We start from the raw sequence: 17,509 nt of genomic DNA on the forward strand, positions 1-17,509 counted from the left end.
GAAAGAACTGGCTCCTGGCTTCCTGCTCAGTGGCCATGGAAGTGATTCCTAAATCACAGCAGGGCTTTGGCAGACCCTGCAGTGTGCACAGTCACGAGTCCTATGTAACACTGTGTTGCTCCTTGCTCTTCCACCTGTAGGGGCAGGAACAGCTTTCTGAAGCTACAAGTGTCTGGTGATACTATCACACTTCCTTATTTCCTTTCCAGCCCATTCAACACGTTTGTCACCAATTTCCTGTTTCAAACTGCCCTACCATGATGGCAATTTTCCTGACTAGATGTTGAATGATACACACCTAACCATTTCATTCTTTTTGACATCCAAAATTCTCATTTGTACTAAATATTGAAAAAATTATTACATGTGAACAAAAATTATTACACATAGGTTTTTATATTAGTATTAACAAAAAGTCTCCAAGAAATCTAAAAATGGGAATTTTGTTAAGAAATTTAGGGTGCATTTATATTTTTTCCATGCCCCAATACAATATATGTTTATGGATATTTTTAGACACATGTAAATACTCATTATTTACTGCTAAGTGGGGGGAAAAAGCTGTAAAATTGAATACGTGTTTATCATATGATCCATGAAATTCTACTTCTAAAATTATATCCTGGAGGAATGTTGTAAGTGTGAACCAAAACAAACGTATAGTAACGTCCACAGCAGCATTGTAAATAACAACCAACAACCAGAGCGACCCAAACATACGTCAACAGTAAAAGAGAGAAATACATTTCAGTATATTAATACAATGAAATCCTGTATCACAACACGGATGAATCCCAAGAGAAAAACATTGACAGTAAGAAGCAAATCACATTTTGTAAATGCCTGTAGTAGAATTACATTTTTTCAACATTGAAAACCAGATGTATTAGTACATTTTCACACTGCTATAAAGAACTGCCCAAGACTGGGTAATTTATAAAAGTAAGAGATTTAATTGACTCACAGTTAAGCATGGCTAGGAAGGCCTCAGGAAACTTACAATCATGGCCCAAGGCAAAGGAGAAGCAATGCACCTTCATCACAGGGCATCAGGACGGAGTAAGTGACAGCAGGAGAAATTCCAGACGCTTATAACACCATCAGATCTCGTGAGATTCACTCATTACCACCAGAAAAGCATGCGGGAAACCACCCCATGATCCAATTAATTCTATCTGCTCCCACCATTGACACGTGGGGATTATCCCACCCAATTCAAGGTAATGTTTGAGTGGGGACACAGAGCCAAACCATATCACCAGACAAAGCAATATTCTGTTTTTGTTTTTGTTTTTGAGACAGAGTCTCGCTCTGTCGCCCAGGCTGGAGTGCAGTGGCGTGATCTCGGCTCACTGCAACTTCCGCCTCCTGGGTTCAAGTGATTCTTCTGCCTCAACCACCGGAGTAGCTGGGACCATAGGCATGCGCCACCATGCCCAGCTAATTTTTTGTATTTTTAGTAGAGACAGGGTTTCGCCATATTGGCCAGGCTGGTCTCAAACTCCTGAACTCGTGATCTGCCTGCCTCAGCCTCCCAAAGTGCTGAGATTACAGGTGTGAGCCACCATGCCCCGCTCAGACAAAGCAATATTCTGTTGTTCAAAAACAAGAAGTTGGGAAAGGGATACCTCTGTGGGAGGAGGGGTTGTATTCAGCGACTCCAAGGGGCTGACAACATTCTATTTATTGTCCTGGCTGATAATTGCACAGTAATTTGCTTTATATTTATTTTTCATAATATGTAGGTGTTTTATTTACTATTATATAAACATGGAATATTTTAGCATAAAAAAGAGGAGAAAAGAATCAGATTATGAAAGCATAACTCTTAGAAACTAGCAACTCTGCCTGCATGGTTTAAAACAGAATCACTAACTCAGGGCAACATAATCTCTTACAATTAGTCTTTGTCAATAAATGTATGAATACATAAAATAATGAACACCATGCTCTCCAGTATCTATAACACGTTTATGAATTAAACCAGATGAAAAGAAGTCCAAATGTTGTTTAATAATTTCTGCATGGAAAAATTATGAGAAACTTGATTTATCTTCTTGGTATTTTTCTTTCTTTCCAAAGTTTCTCAAATAAATATATATTACTTTGAAAATTCAATAAAATACATAATAAAAATGTGTCATAAGTCTAGAATACAGTCAGTTTATGTTCTAGCTATTTTTCTTTCTCTTAGGACATTAATCCAATTGTTTTTATCAACAAGAAAAACACCATGAATTATAAATCAGCGCTCTTAAACTTTGGTGTACATCCTAATAGCTGTAAGCCAGCCTAAGAGATCCTACTAATATCCTAGGCTAAACTGGATCAAACAATTTAAACTGTAAGAAAATCAGCATTCTGAATATTTCCCCCAAAGGATCTATCCCAGCCACCTCCCCAGGCTAACTGTGCATCACTATCCTCTTTGCTCTCTGCTCTCCAGTCACAGCAGTCTTATTTCAGCTCCAGTGAATTCTTTCCTTCATGTCTCAGTAGCTTGGCATAGGCTGCTGCTCTTGCCTGGATGTCTAACCCTTCCTCTGTCTTCATTCAGATCTCAGCTCCAATGTCTCCTCCCTAGAAAAGTCTTCCCTGAAACTGTACCCTATCCATTTTACCGTTTATATACTCTTATCCTGAAATTTTATCTTCACAGCACTTTAATACCATTTGTAATTAACTATTTGTGTTATTATCTGATTAATGTTTTTCTCCTTCAATATACTGTATCACTAGGACACGAGTCATGTCTGTTTTGCTCACTTCTGTTTCGTTTTCTTTGACAGAGTCTCCCTCCATCGCTCAGGCTGGAGTGCAGTGGTGCAATCTTGTCTCACTGCAACCTCCGCCTCCTGGGTTCAAGCGATTCTCCCACCTCAGCCTCTGGAGTAACTGGGATTAGCGGCACATGCCACCACACCTGGCTAATTTTTGTATTTTTTAGTAGAGATGCGGTTTCGCCATGTTGGCCAGGCTGGTCTCGAAATCCTGACCTCAAGTGATCCACCGGGTTCCGCCTCCCTAAGTGCTGGGATTACAGGCATGGGTCACCGTGCGTGGTCTCGCCTGTTTTTTTTTTTTGTTTTTTTTTTTTTTTTTTTTTTTTTTTTGAAGAGACAGGGTCTGGTTCTGCCACTCAGGCTGGAGTGCAGTGGCATGATCCTAGCTCAATGTAATCTTGAAAGCAATGCTCCCACCTCAGCCTCCCAAGTAGCTGGGACTACAGGCACAGGCCACCACACCTGGATAATTTTTTTAATCATTTTTCTTAGAAATGGGTTCTCACTTTGTTGCCCAGGCTGGTCTCAAACTCCTGGCTTCAAGCGATCCTTTCATCTCTGCTTCCCAAAGTGCTGGGATTATAGGAATAAGCCATTGTGCCCAGCCTGCTCACTTTTGTATCTCCAGAGTTTGGCTTAAAGCCCAACACTTAACAGACACTCACCATATATTTCATGGATAGTTGGTTGGATAAATGAATGAACTATCAAATGAATCAACAAACAAATGAAGATCCACCAAAAAAAATTTATGGCTGTGTCTCTCAGGCTTTGAACTGAAAAACATCTTTATTTTAAAATTTGGTTATCACCATACTGTATACACGTAATGAAACATCACACTGTACTCTGTAAATAAGTACAATTATCACATATCAATTACAAGTAAAATAAAATTTTAAAATGCTTGTTTTTCTTTGAAAAAGATCCATTCAATCAAAAGTTCTCACTCATACCAGTAATTAGCTTGTATTACAATGAGGATAATATATATTCAACCTTGGCTAATCAAACTAACTTTTTTAGGCTCCTTTTTGTTCCTGGATATAACTCACCTGTGTGTATCTCTTTCAAACAAAATAAAAATTCTTTTCCAACCCCCAAACCCAATGATGACTCATTCTCCGGAGATTTAGTTTAGATGTGATGGGTAAGGAAAGAAAAGACAAGAAAACATATTAGCCTTCTAAGATTAATGACTATATTTTTCTGTTGGGAACTTGGAGTCCTAAACTAAAATGTTTGCTCTCTGATCCCCAATATCAGAAGCTGCACCTAATGTAATTGCTTCCAAGGGGAAAACACTGCTCATTCTTTCTGACTGGCTGTCACAATACTCTGACTTAATCCCTTCCGAAATGCCCAGCTCAATATAATTGTAAGAATTCGAGGCAGAATCTTTCTGTGGCAGTTTGAGCAGTAAACTTATCTGTTTGTATGTAAGGAACTGTTAGTTCTCAAAGCACAGAAGGTTTTATTAAGAAGATGACAACAATTTCTGATTTTTAGATACCCATTTTTTCAAATTCAAATGTTCTGGATGTCTATAGTGTTCCTATGTCATGTTCAGAAAACGGAGTAATAAAATTGTCCATTGGTGGCTCTTGAGAGCAGGATATTATTGTATTTGTATTTTGGCAGAGGTATTTATTTATTTGGTTCTTTCATATTCTACATTTACTTGCTCCATAATGACCTATCTACCACTCTCTCCCTTAAATATTCTATGCACGCCATCCTCCTTGCTATTTCTAATTGTCTATGGGCATGATTGAAAGCATTCATACCTATTGCTGCTTTGCCTGGAGCATCCTTTCCCTGAATACTCCCACTAGCTGACTCCACTGGAAACTTTAGATCTTACCCAAAGGCCTATTTAAAATTCTATTCCTTCCTGAATACATCCTATATGCTTTCTTCCTTCATATATTTTCCAGAGCATGTATATCATAAAACATCCCATTTTATTTATTTTTCTTATTACCTATTTTTCCACTTCTAGAATAAATATCCCATGAAGACAAAGATTTTTGTCTCTTTTCTGTACCTGCTATATTCTCAGGCCTTAATGTAGGTACTCAAAAATCATTAAGTAAAAAACAACTTTTCCATGAGAAATATCCAACTGAAATGACCAATATACTATTATAGGGGTCTAGGAGAACTTGTTTCCAGAAAGCAGATAAGTTTACCAGTGGAAACAGTAATAGTGCCACTAAACACAAAGCTACAGCTGTTGCCTGATCACCAATCAGTCTGTGCTCCTTATACTGATAGACCAGAGAGAGAGAGAAAAGGAGTTTAATATTGATGGGGTAAATGTAAAGGTCCCTGATGACCATGAGGAAGACGACAGCTGCTGTGCACTAGAGGCAGAAAGGAATATATTAGGTACTCAGATGATGCACTGGGGCATCTTGTGGCATTCCCGTGCCCAGTTACAACTACCAATGTATAAGTACAGCAGCAAGAGAATGGTAACCCAGGGCTCAGAACTCTTAGAACACTAGGAAAGCCTCCTACATGAGTAGAAGTGCTAGCAAACAGAGAGGAAAATCTAGAATGGCTGGGCGTAGGGTGGACAGGCCATGAGCACCAACTGCATTAGCAGGACTCTTACTATTCCTCTTCTAGTAAGTCTTCTTGAAAATTGTGACCAATCAAAATCTTGAATAAGCTTTGCCTGGATGGAGTGACTTTCAGTGAGAAGCAGGTGGATCTGAGGGCTGTGAGTAGACTGCACTGGAATGTAGCTGCTGATACACTACCAAAATCTTTTAGGGCTGTGCACCTTTCCTCCACTTGCTGTGAATGTTCTCTGATCACAGTTCACAAGTGTCCCCTTCTTTAGAGACTTACTTTCTCCTAAAGATGAGCCACTTCCCCAGAGAGGCTACTCCTTACCATGGAGAACAGGCCAGTAGCTAATGGCCCATGGACACAAGGGTAGATGAGGCCATCTAACCCGCCTCAAGGAGGGACCATCTCTGTGGAACAATTCATGTCTCAGAGATTCCCCATAGGAGCAGACTGGGCGATTCTCCAGCTGAGACTCTATTTGTGCTTAGTTTTTACCTCCCGCTCTAGCCTGCTTCACTTGCTCTCATTCTCCTGAGAGCACTCTTTCAATAAATCACGTAAACAAGAATTCTTGACTTGGCTCTGCTTCCAAAAAACCCTGCCTAAGACTCATGTCATATGCAAATTGCCTCTGAAATAATACATTATAATGACAGGCCTTTAAGATTCTTACAAATACAATTCTGATTAGCATTAGCTCACAAAATTTTTCTTAAAACTCAGAAGTCCTAAAATAAATAAATTACCATGAGTGAAAGTCACTAGGAGGAAAACACAAAATTGCATAAAATAGGATCATCAGCTAGTAATATATAGACATATATGGTATATATTTCTATTTATATATATATACACCATATATTTCTATTACTGTATATGTAGTGATATATAAAAAGAGAAACCTGAAAACATGAGTGAAAACAAAAAGCTATCAAAAGCTTGCAGATTAGCAAGAAAAAAGACAAAATTTTGGTACAATATAATAAATAAAATTAAAATTTAATGTGTGAATTAAAGAGTAGATTAGACCCAAGGGAATATAGAATTAGTGTGGTAGAATAAAAATGTGAATAAATAGCCCAGAATAAAGCACAGAGACTTGAAGGTAAAATATACATATAAAATAAAGGTTGAAATACATAAAGAAAAGAGTGAAAAATCTGACATACACCTAATACCTAGCCAGCATTCTAGTTTAGTAGAGACAGTGGTGGGTGGAGAAACTACATTTCAGGAGATGGTGCCTATAATTTTTCAGAGTTCATGAGAGACACCAATTTAGATACTCTGGAAATTGAATAAATCCTAAATTGTGTAAGTAAAAAGAAATTCACTAGTACATATATTTCATGGTTATATGGAGCAAGACTGCCTAGATTTGAACCCTGCCTCCAATAGCTCCTAACTGGGCAACTTGGGACGAATTACTTAACTTGTCTTTGCCATAGTTTCTGATCTCTAAAAATAGTTTTAAAAATAGTATCTACCACATAGATGGTTATGAGATTAAATGAGTTGGCATCTGTAATGCTCTTTAGTCTGTCGAGTTTCTAATATTCATCTTTATTACTTTTATCTTGAATGCTCACCAAGGTGTTCTGGATCAGAAACTGATTTCTTACTAATTAACTCACAATAAATAGAAAGTGAACTGGCCTGCCTCGCCCTAAGCCTTAACCCTGATGAAAGCCAAGCCAAATGTCCTACATTGATAGCCGAACATTCCATAGATGACTGACAGCAAACAATGGATTATTTTCATTTATGTACAGGAGAGAGACAGCCATTCCCCTCCCACTCCTGAAAGGAGAGAAAAATCTTCTGCTCCTTTGAAATGAGGTGGAAAGGATCCTAGGTTCTTACTTAACCATTTAGAATGTAACTGTATCCTTCCACAGGTCAGATACCCCAAAGGAGTCTCCAAAGTCTGGGCTTTGCACGTAGGGAGATAGCAGCCCAGCCTTTCTTGGATGGTGAGCGCATGAGTAATCATTTTATGAGCATGGTCTACAACTTACATATACACAACACTTATTATTTTATATGTAAAATAGCTCAAAACAAAAAGGATATTTTGTACAGAAAATATAAAGAAAAGAAAGAAAAAAGAACAAAAGAAAGAAAGATGGAGGATGGGAGAAAACTTTCATAAAATCTTCATCCAAAGTATCAGTGGCAGTGTGGAAAGGGAAAAGCAAAACAGAAAACGCTATCCTCTGTAATGTACCAGGTTTGACAATTTAAGTTTTCTGACACGATGTGTAATTTCTTATGTTCAAGGACTATTTTCTTGGCAAGAAGAAAAGATCTTAGTTTCAGAGAGCATAGAACATAACACAATTTAAATGTCTTAAAGTAGCTTTGACAATAGCATGCAATATACACTGTGAGCAGTCTTTATGAGTGATTCTTTAAGATACCCCATCATTTGGCTTTGGACATGAGAAAGTATCTTTATCATGAACACTTGCTGTGCTAGCCTGATGCCCACAATTCCTATGATCCCCCACTCCTCCCAGTTCTTCTTTCAAAAACTGGGAAGGGGCACTAAGGTGACCATCAGAATAATGAGGATGGGGTGTGTTTTCTTGTTAAGTCCAAGGCAGGGCTTGGCCCTATTGGATGGCAGCTCTTTTAAAAGATGAGTATTTAATACTGCTTCGTTCTTTGGTCTGGTTTGTTGTTGCCAATTTGAGACCACAGGGAATGTCATCTTCAACATCTTCATAATTTTACACTGATAAAAATTATTAAAGAGAATTTAAAGTCTTATCTGTGGATCAGTGTGCTGTATTAAAGAAAAGAAGAATAAAAAATATGTGAATATATATTCACACACATGAAAACATATTGTGGGTAGAAAACAGGATAATGAAATATGAAAAAACTCTTCATAAAATTTTATTTTGCAAGATGTCCCTTCTTGATTTTAAATAGTGGGGGAAGAGATTAGTCTTGTAAGCGTCAGTCCCACACACCACGTCTTTTCTCTCCCTGGTGTTAATGTTCCATGTAATGCTAATTAAATGGACATGTGTAACTAATTTAAGTGTTACAGAATTCAAAGCAGTCTTAATTCCCCCTTCACCCAAAAATAGAATGAGAAACTAAGTTGTTAGTCTCTAGACTTTATAGTGGGCAGAGAATTAAATTATAAAATCATATTTTACAGAAAAATCTAAATTGATTTCTCAGGTTATGAATACTTGATTATGATAGGGACAGTTCAGAAATAGCCTCATGGAAAAAGTAGTTATTCATTATATTGAGTCTCATAAACAAGAAAGAGGGCAGAAAGAATGTAATTGTGAGCTGTCAAGCTTAACACATATGTATAGAGCAAATATTCTCACTCTGTTCAGTGGCAGAATTGAGTCTGCTGAATATCATACCAGGGGCAGTGTCCAAAGAGTGGTCAAAGTGGTCCTCTGACATAAAGAAACATGACCCACAAAAAGCATTGAAAGAAAATTTACATATAGACGTATTATTAAGATACATATCATTACAGATACTTTCTTTACCAGGATGAGTGCAATCTGAAACTTTATTATATGCCAACTCAATTTTTTGATATCACTATCTAAAAAGGGAAGGAAAGGTATAGTTATATTTCCATATTCTTTGAACACTATTTGCAGAAATGGCATTAATTCTGAAAATATCATCTTTCCCAATCAAAGCCATCTTAGAGATAACTCTGCATTATTACTTAAAGAAAACTGCCAGGGGGAGAATCTATACCTAGTAAAATTTAACAGACCAGTGGAGGCAAAACATAACAGCCTGTGTTAAGGGTAGTCATCATCCACAAACAGTAGAGAAAAAAAACTGAAAAGCTTACCTTTATGATGGTTTGCACTGGATACGACTTTTCCCCACAAGGTTACAATAAATATTATTATTAGCAGTTTTCCTTTTGTTGCTTTCTGTAAGTATCTCTTACTCATCCTACAAATAAAAAATAATAACAAAAATCATAAGGATGTAAATTCATAGCTTTTCCATAATAATTGTGCTACATTTAAAGACTTCCACTATACTTTAACCCCTTCAACTCCTAAAAACTGTATTTCTTGTATTTAAAATGCTGTTCACTGTATATAAATGATGATTAGAGAAAATAAAGGTTTTCCAAAGTACCTTGATATGATGCAAGAGATGAGCAAAGTCCTGCCTCAGTCAGTCTTCATCCACTTAACCATAGCGTAAATCAGTTTGGAAATATTATCACATTTCTCTCCATATAAACATAGATTTAATTTATTAACAAAATCCAAGGCACAGTCATTTGGAAAATCTTTAAATAAATGCCTTATTATTTTACTTTTTTCCTAAGAATTGTCAAGTCAAATGGACAGTGTAACAGTTTAGCTATAACTGCTTAGATGAATTCCTGCACAGAATATGCTCACTTCAAATCTATTATTCCTAATGTGCTTTTTTAAAATCATCTGGTTATATACATTTCTTACTGCAAAGTAACCTGATGCTCCTAATGTACACAACTCCAATACAGGCGACACAATATTGTTGGATTCCACCTTGATGTGCATTCCCAGAGGTAGGAGAAAAATGAAAAAGTAGAATGAAAAACACCAAATCAACATTTTCATGTTGAACTCATAAAACTAAAGAAAAGAAAAAATGTTATAACAAAATAATAGCTGCCTATAATAAAAGTTCAGAACTTACTTTCTACAACATTCTTTCATTAGTTCTGAAGAATAAATTTGGCCTGTAGGTATGTCCATCGCCATTTTGTAGATGAGGAAATTTGGAAATTTGCCCGGACCACATTTAATGACAATAAAAATATAAACCCAGAATTGTCTAATTCTAAAATTCTTGCATTAATAACTAAAGGATGGGGGGAGGGCGCCCAAGATGGCCAAATAGGAACAGCTCCAACCTCCAGCTCCCAGCCTGAGCAACACAGAAGATGGGTGATTTCTGCATTTTCAACTGAGGTACCGGGTTCATCTCACTGGGGCATGTCGGACAGTCGGTGCTGGTGAGTGGGTGCTGTCCGACTAGCAAGAGCTGAAGCAACAGAACAAAGCTGGACGGACAATGACTTTGACAAGTTGAGAGAAGAAAGCTTCAGTTGATCAAACTACTCAAGCTAAAGGAGGAACTATGTACCCGCGCAAAGAAACTAAAAACCTTGAAAAAAGAATGGCTGAATGGAGAACTAGAATAATCAATGCAAAGAAGACCATAAAAGAACTGATAGACATGAAAACCATAACACGAGAACTACATGACAAATGCACAAGTTTCAGTAACCAACTCGATCAACTGGAAGAAAGAGTATCAGTGATTGAAGATCAAATGAATGAAATGAAGCAAGAAGAGAGTGTAGAGAAAAAAGAGTAAAAAGAAATGAACAAAGCCGCCAAGAAATATGGGATTATGTGAAAAGACCAAATCTATGTCTGACTGGTGTGCCTGAAAGTGATGGGGAAAATGTAACCAAGTTGGAAAACAATCTGCAGGATATCATCTAGGAGAACTTCCCCAACCTAGTCAGGCAGGCCATATTCAAATTCAGGAAATATAGAGACCACCACAAAGATACTCCTCGAGAAGGGCAACTCCAAAACACATAATTGTCAGATTCACCAAAGTTGAGATGAGGAAAATATGTTAAGGGCAGCCAGAGAGAAAGGTTGGGTTACCCACAAAGGGAAGTCCATCAAACTAACAACAGATCTCTCAGCAGAAACTCTACAAGCCAGAAGAGAACATGGGCCAAAATTCAACATTCTTAAAGAAAAGAATTTTAAACCCAGAATTTCATATCCAGCCAAACTAAGTTTCATAAGTGAAGGAGAAATAAAAATCCTTTACAGACAAGCAAATGCTTAGAGATTTTGTCACCACCAGGCATGCCCTACAAGAGACCCTGAAGGAAGGACTAAACATGGAAAGGAACAACCAGTACCAGCCATTGCAAAAACATGCCAAAATGTAAAGACCATCGATGCTAGGAAGAAACTGCATCAACTAATGAGCAAAATAACCAGCTAATATCATAATGACAGGATCAAGTTCACACATAACAATATTAACCTTAGATGTAAATGGACTAAATGGTCCATTTAAAAGACACAGATGGCATATTGGATAAAGAGTCAAGACCCATCAGTTTGCTGTATTCAGAAGACCCATCTCACATGCCTAGACACACATAGGCTCAAAATAAAGGGATGGAGGAAGATCTACCAAGCAAATGGAGAACAAAAAAAAGCAGGGGTTGCAATCCTAGTCTCTGATAAAACAGACTTTAAACCATCAAAGATCAAAAGAGACAAAGAAGGCCATTACATAATGGTAAAGGGATCAATTCATCAGGAAGAGCTAACTATCCTAAATATATATGCACCCAATACAGGAGGACCCAGATTCATAGGGCAAATCCTTAGAGACTTACAAAGAGACTTAGCCTCCCATACAATAATAATGGGAGACTTCAACACCCTGCTGTCAACATTACACAGATCAATAACACAGAAAGTTAACAAGGATATCCAGGATTGAACTCAACTCTGCACCAAGTGAACCTAATAGACATCTACAGAACTCTCTACTCTAAATAAACAGAATATACGTTCTTCTCAGCACCACATCGCACTTATCCCAAAATTGACCACATAGTTGGAAGTAAAGCACTCCTGAGCAAATGTAAAAGAACAGAAATTATAACAAACTGTCTCTCAGACGACAGTGAAATTAAACTAGAACTCAGGACTAAGAGATTCAATCAAAACTGCTCAACTACATGGAGGCTGAACAACCTGCTCCTGAATGACTACTGGGTACATAACGAAATGAAGGCAGAAATAAAGATGTTCTTTGAAACCAATGGGAACAAAGATACAACATACCAGAATCTCTGGGACACATTTAAAGCAGTGTGTAGCGGGAAATTTATAACACTAAATGCCCGCAAGGCAAAGCAGGAAAGATCTAAAATTGACACCCTAATTTCACAATTAAAAGAACTAGAGAAGCAACAGCAAACACATTCAAAAGCTAGCAGAAGGCAAGGAATAACTAAGATCAGAGAAGAACTGAAGGAGAGACACAAAAAACCCTCCAAAAAAATCAATGGATCCAGGAGCTGGTTTTTGGAAAAGATCAACAAAATTGATAGACTGCTAACAAGACTAAGAAAGAAGAAAAGAGAGAAGAATCAAATATGCAATAAAAAATGATAAAAAGTATATCAACACCAACCCCACAGAAATACAAACTACCATCAGATAATACTATAAACACCTCTATTCAAATAAACTAGAAAACCTAGAAGAAATGGATAATTTCCTGGACACTTACACTCTCCCAAGACTAAACCAGGAAGAAGTTGAATCCCTGAATAGACCAATAGCAGGCTCTGAAATTGAGGCAAGAATTAATAGCCTACCAACCAAAAAAGTCCAGGACAAGATGGATTCACAGCCGAATTCTACCAGAGATACAAGGAGGAGCTGGTACCATTCCTTCTGAAACTATTCCAATCAATAAAAAAAAGAGGGAATCCTCCCTAACTCATTTTGTGATGCCAATATCATCCTGATATCATAGCCTCACAGAGACACAACAATAAAAGAGAATTTTAGCCCAATATCACTGATGAACATCGATGCAAAAACTCTCAATAAAATACTGGCAAACCGAATGCAGCAGCATATCAAAAACTTATCCACCATGATCAAGTGGGCTTCATCCCTGGGAGGCAAGGCTGGTTCAACATATGCAAATCAATAAATGTAATCCAGCATATAAACAGAACCAAAGACAAAAACCACATGATTATCTCAATAGATGCAGAAAATGTCTTTGAAAAAATTCAACAGCCTTTCATGCTAAAAACTCTCAATAAATTCGGTATTGATGGAACGTATCTCAAAATAATAAGAGCTATTTCTGACAAACCCACAGCCAATATCATACTGAATGGGCAAAAACTGGAAGCATTCCCTTTGAAAACTGGCACAAGACAGGGATGCCCTCTCTCACCACTCCTATTCAACATAGTGTTGGAAGTTCTGGCTAGGGCAATTAGGCAAGAGAAAGAAATCAAGGGTATTCAGTTAGGAAAAGAAGAAGTCAAACTGTCCCTGTTTGCAGATGACATGATTGTATATTTAGAAAACCCCATTGTGTCAGCCCAAAATCTCCTTAAGCTGATAAGTAACTTCAGCAAAGTCTCAGGATACAAAATTAATGTGCAAAAATCACAAGCATTCTTATACACCAGTAACAGACAAACAGAGAGCCAAATCAGGAATGAACTTCCATTCACAATTGCTTCAAAGAGAATCAAATACCTAGGAATCCAACTTACAAGGGATGTAAAGGACCTCTTCAAGGAGAACTACAAACCACTGCTCAGTGAAATAAAAGAGGACACAAACAAATGGAAGAACATACCATGCTCATGGATAGGAAGAATCAATATCGTGAAAATGGCCATACTGCCCAAGGTAATTTATAGATTCAATGCCATCCCCATCAAGCTACCAATGAGTTTCTTCACAGAATTGGAAAAAACTGCTTTAAAGTTCATATGGAACCAAAAAAGACCCCGCATTGCCAAGACAATCCTAAGCCAAAAGAACAAAGCTGGAGGCATCATGCTACCTGACTTCGAACTACACTGCAAGGCTACAGTAACCAAAACAGCACGGTACTGGTACCAAAACAGAGATATAGACCAATGGAACAGAACAGAGCCCTCAGAAATGCCACACAGCTACAGCCATCTGATCTTTGATAAACCTGAGAAAAACAAGAAATGGGGAAAGTTTTCCCCATATAATAAATGGTGCTGGGAAAATTGGCTAGCCATAAGTAGAAAGCTGAAACTGAATCTTTTCCTTACTCCTTATACGAAAATTAATTCAAGATGGATTAGAGATTTAAATGTTAGACCTAAAACCACAAAAATCCTAGAAGAAAACCTAGGTAATACCATTCAGGACATAGGCACGGGCAAGGACTTCATGTCTAAAACACCAAAAGCAATGGCAACAAAACCCAAAATTGACAAATGGGATCTAATTAAACTAAAGAGCTTCTGCACAGCAAAAGAAACTACCATCAGAGTAAACAGGCAACCTACAGAATGGGAGAAAATTTTTGCAATCTACTCATCTGACAAAGGGCTAATATCCAGAACCTACAAAGAACTCAAACAAATTTACAAGAAAAAAGCAAACGACCCCATCAAAAAGTGAGCAAAGGATATGAACAGACACTTCTCAAAAGAAGACATTTATGCAGCCAACAGACACATGAAAAAATACTCATCATCACTCACCATCAGAGAAATGCAAATCAAAACCACAATGAGATACCATCTCACACCAGTTAGAATGGCAATCATTAAAAAAATCAGGAAACAACATGTGCTGGAGAGGATGTGGAGAAATAGGAACACTTTTACACTGTTGGTGGGACTGTAAACTAGTTCCACCATTGTGGAAAACAGTGTGGCGATTCCTCAAGGATCTAGAACTAGAAATACCATTTGACCCAGCCATCCTATTACTGGAGACATACCCAAAGGATTATAAATCATGCTTCTATAAAGACACATGCACACAAATGTTTATTGCAGCACTGTTCACAATAGGAAAGACTTGGAATCAACCCAAATGTCCATCAGTGACAGATTGGATTAAGAAAATGTGGCACATATACACCATGGAATACTATGCAGCCATAAAAAAGGATGAGTTTGTGTCCTTTGTAGGGACATGGATGCAGCTGGAAACCATCATTCTCAGCAAACTATTGCAAGAACAGAAAACCAAACACCGCATGTCCTCACTCATAGGTGGGAATTGAACAATGAGATCACCTGGACACAGGAAGGTGAACATCACACACGGGGGCCTATTGTGGGGAGGGGGGATGGGGGAGGGATAGCACTAGGAGATATACCTAATGTAAATGACGAGTTAATGGGTGCAGCACACCAACATGGCACATGTATACATATGTGACAAACCTGCACGTTGTGCACTTGTACCCTAGAACTTAAAGTACAATAATAATAATAATAAATCACCAAGTGATAAGCAAAACTGATATGAAATCAAGTCCATCTCCATTTATTTATGAGGGAGATTAAATATATGCCTGTCACCCTGTGCCTTTCCGATTCAGAACCTATACAGAACTCTACTGTGCTTGACCTGTAGATACTTGCATGCCCTGCTTTTAAAGCAATTTCCGGGGGTCACTTCCTGATGTAGCCTGATTCCTTTTCCTCTTGTACAGTCTAGGTTACCCTTTTTTGTACATTTTTACCTCCAAAACATTCTATCTCCAAAAATGTGACTCAAAGGTAGAACGGGCGGCTATATAGTTTCAAAGAGGAGTCCTTGACATTTTTTCATGGATGACTAAATGCATGAAAAAATAAATTATATATTATGTATTTTAATATAGATACATGCTAACATTTCTTAGCTTGGGGAGGTTGTAGGGATTAGTTCAAATGTTTAGATAGCAATATTGTAAGAATAAAAACATGAACTTCTAAGTCAGAATGCCGGGGTTTGAGTCCAAACTTGAATGGCTTCTAATGATGTGGCCTTTACCCAACTTTACTTTTTTTGGATCTCCTGCTTCAATTTCTCCTGCAAATTTCTGGATCTCCTGCTTCAGTTTCTTCTACTGTAGCATGGGATAATGTATGTGAAATTCTTGGCCCACTGACAAGCACGTACTATGGATTCGATGGCTATGATATTAGAGAATAATGAGTCATATGTGTATGTTTGATCCTTGAGTGTTTGGGAGGCCAGTCCATTCATGAGATGATTGAAGGGAGTTTCAGTAGCACCAACAGCTGTAAACTCTCCGTGGACCTTAGCCTCGTGACATGGCAACGATAATGCACAAGAAGATAGGTATTTGAGCTTTTAAATCAGACTGTTTGGGTTTAAAACTAGGCTTCCTGCTGACTATGTGACTTTGAACAAATTACTTAATAATTCAGATTATTCTCATTGTCAGTAAGATGAAGATAATAATATCTACCTAACAGTGTTGTTGGTATGAAGATTAAATGAGATAGTCTGTGTAAAAGGTTTAACACTATGCATAGCAAATAATAAATGCTCAATAAATGCTAACCATTACTATAATCATTACTCAGTCAGACTAGCGTTTTCCTAAATTCATTCTGTGAGGCACCAGTTCCACAGATTGTTATTAAAGTATTAGTGAAAAATAAAGGGGGGAAATACATTTGTAACATTCTGAGTTCAACCAATTTAACTAGATGTTTTTAACAAGAGGCATATTGCCAAATATGCCTTTTTAGAAACATTTTCCAGGAACCTCCTCCACAGTGTAACAGAGCACACTAGTGTCCCCGGGAAGCCTCTCAGAGAAATATTGAGCTATAACAATCACCTGGTTTGGAACTTATTCTCAGTAAACCAAATGTCTTTTTAAATCTTCCATTCTATTGCCTTTGTTTCCTCTCTCAGCACTCTTGCTATTTGTTTTAAGAATCTTCTCTTTTTTTTCTACATTTTTTCAACTGTCCTGACTCCCCTCTGCGTCTAATCCCTGCAACCTTATTGTACTGTATATCACATAACAGAATGAACAGCAAAACTCATCTGACAGGAAGAGCTGCTTAGCATAATTCTTGATAATAGCTTCTCCTTAGCACATGGCCTCTGCTACAAGGGCAATGACCCATCATTTTTCCATACCATTGTGCACCCACCCAATGGTATGACAGAACTGACAGCTGGTCAAACTGATAACTAGACATATGGAAACAGAAACACCCACAAAGTCACAGCCTGTCAAAGTAAGGAAAGAAAGGAGAATGCATGTCAACATTTGGAAGGCTGTAAGGACTGGTATTTTCTCCTTTTCATAACACCCTCACTCCTGTCCAGTTAATTATCGTGTTCTGTCAATACTATCTCCAGAATATCTCTTAAATGTATATTCGTATATGTATTACTACTGCAACACCGCAATTCAGACCACCAAACTTTCTCACTGGCCACAGCATCCTAACTGGACATTTGCCACCAAATTGCCCTCCTATGTCTGTCTTTTTCACAATTATATTTGCAGTATTTAGTAAGTGCCTGATAAATACT

General features: G+C 37.6%; 1 protein-coding gene across 1 annotated transcript in view; it reads right to left on the reverse strand.

The window, feature by feature from the left end:
- The window catches only part of TAFA2 (TAFA chemokine like family member 2), a 519,256-nt gene that overhangs the window by 167,438 nt on the left and 334,309 nt on the right, over nt 1-17,509 (reverse strand). Inside the window, exon 2 of the mRNA XM_015152189.3 lies at nt 9,208-9,314. Within this exon, the coding sequence (XP_015007675.1) occupies nt 9,208-9,313 (106 nt within the window). The 5' untranslated portion in view covers nt 9,314. The remainder of the gene's footprint in view (nt 1-9,207; nt 9,315-17,509) is intronic.

Source organism: Macaca mulatta, chromosome 11 (genome assembly GCF_049350105.2).
Source record: "Macaca mulatta isolate MMU2019108-1 chromosome 11, T2T-MMU8v2.0, whole genome shotgun sequence".
Classification (NCBI taxonomy): domain Eukaryota; kingdom Metazoa; phylum Chordata; class Mammalia; order Primates; family Cercopithecidae; genus Macaca; species Macaca mulatta.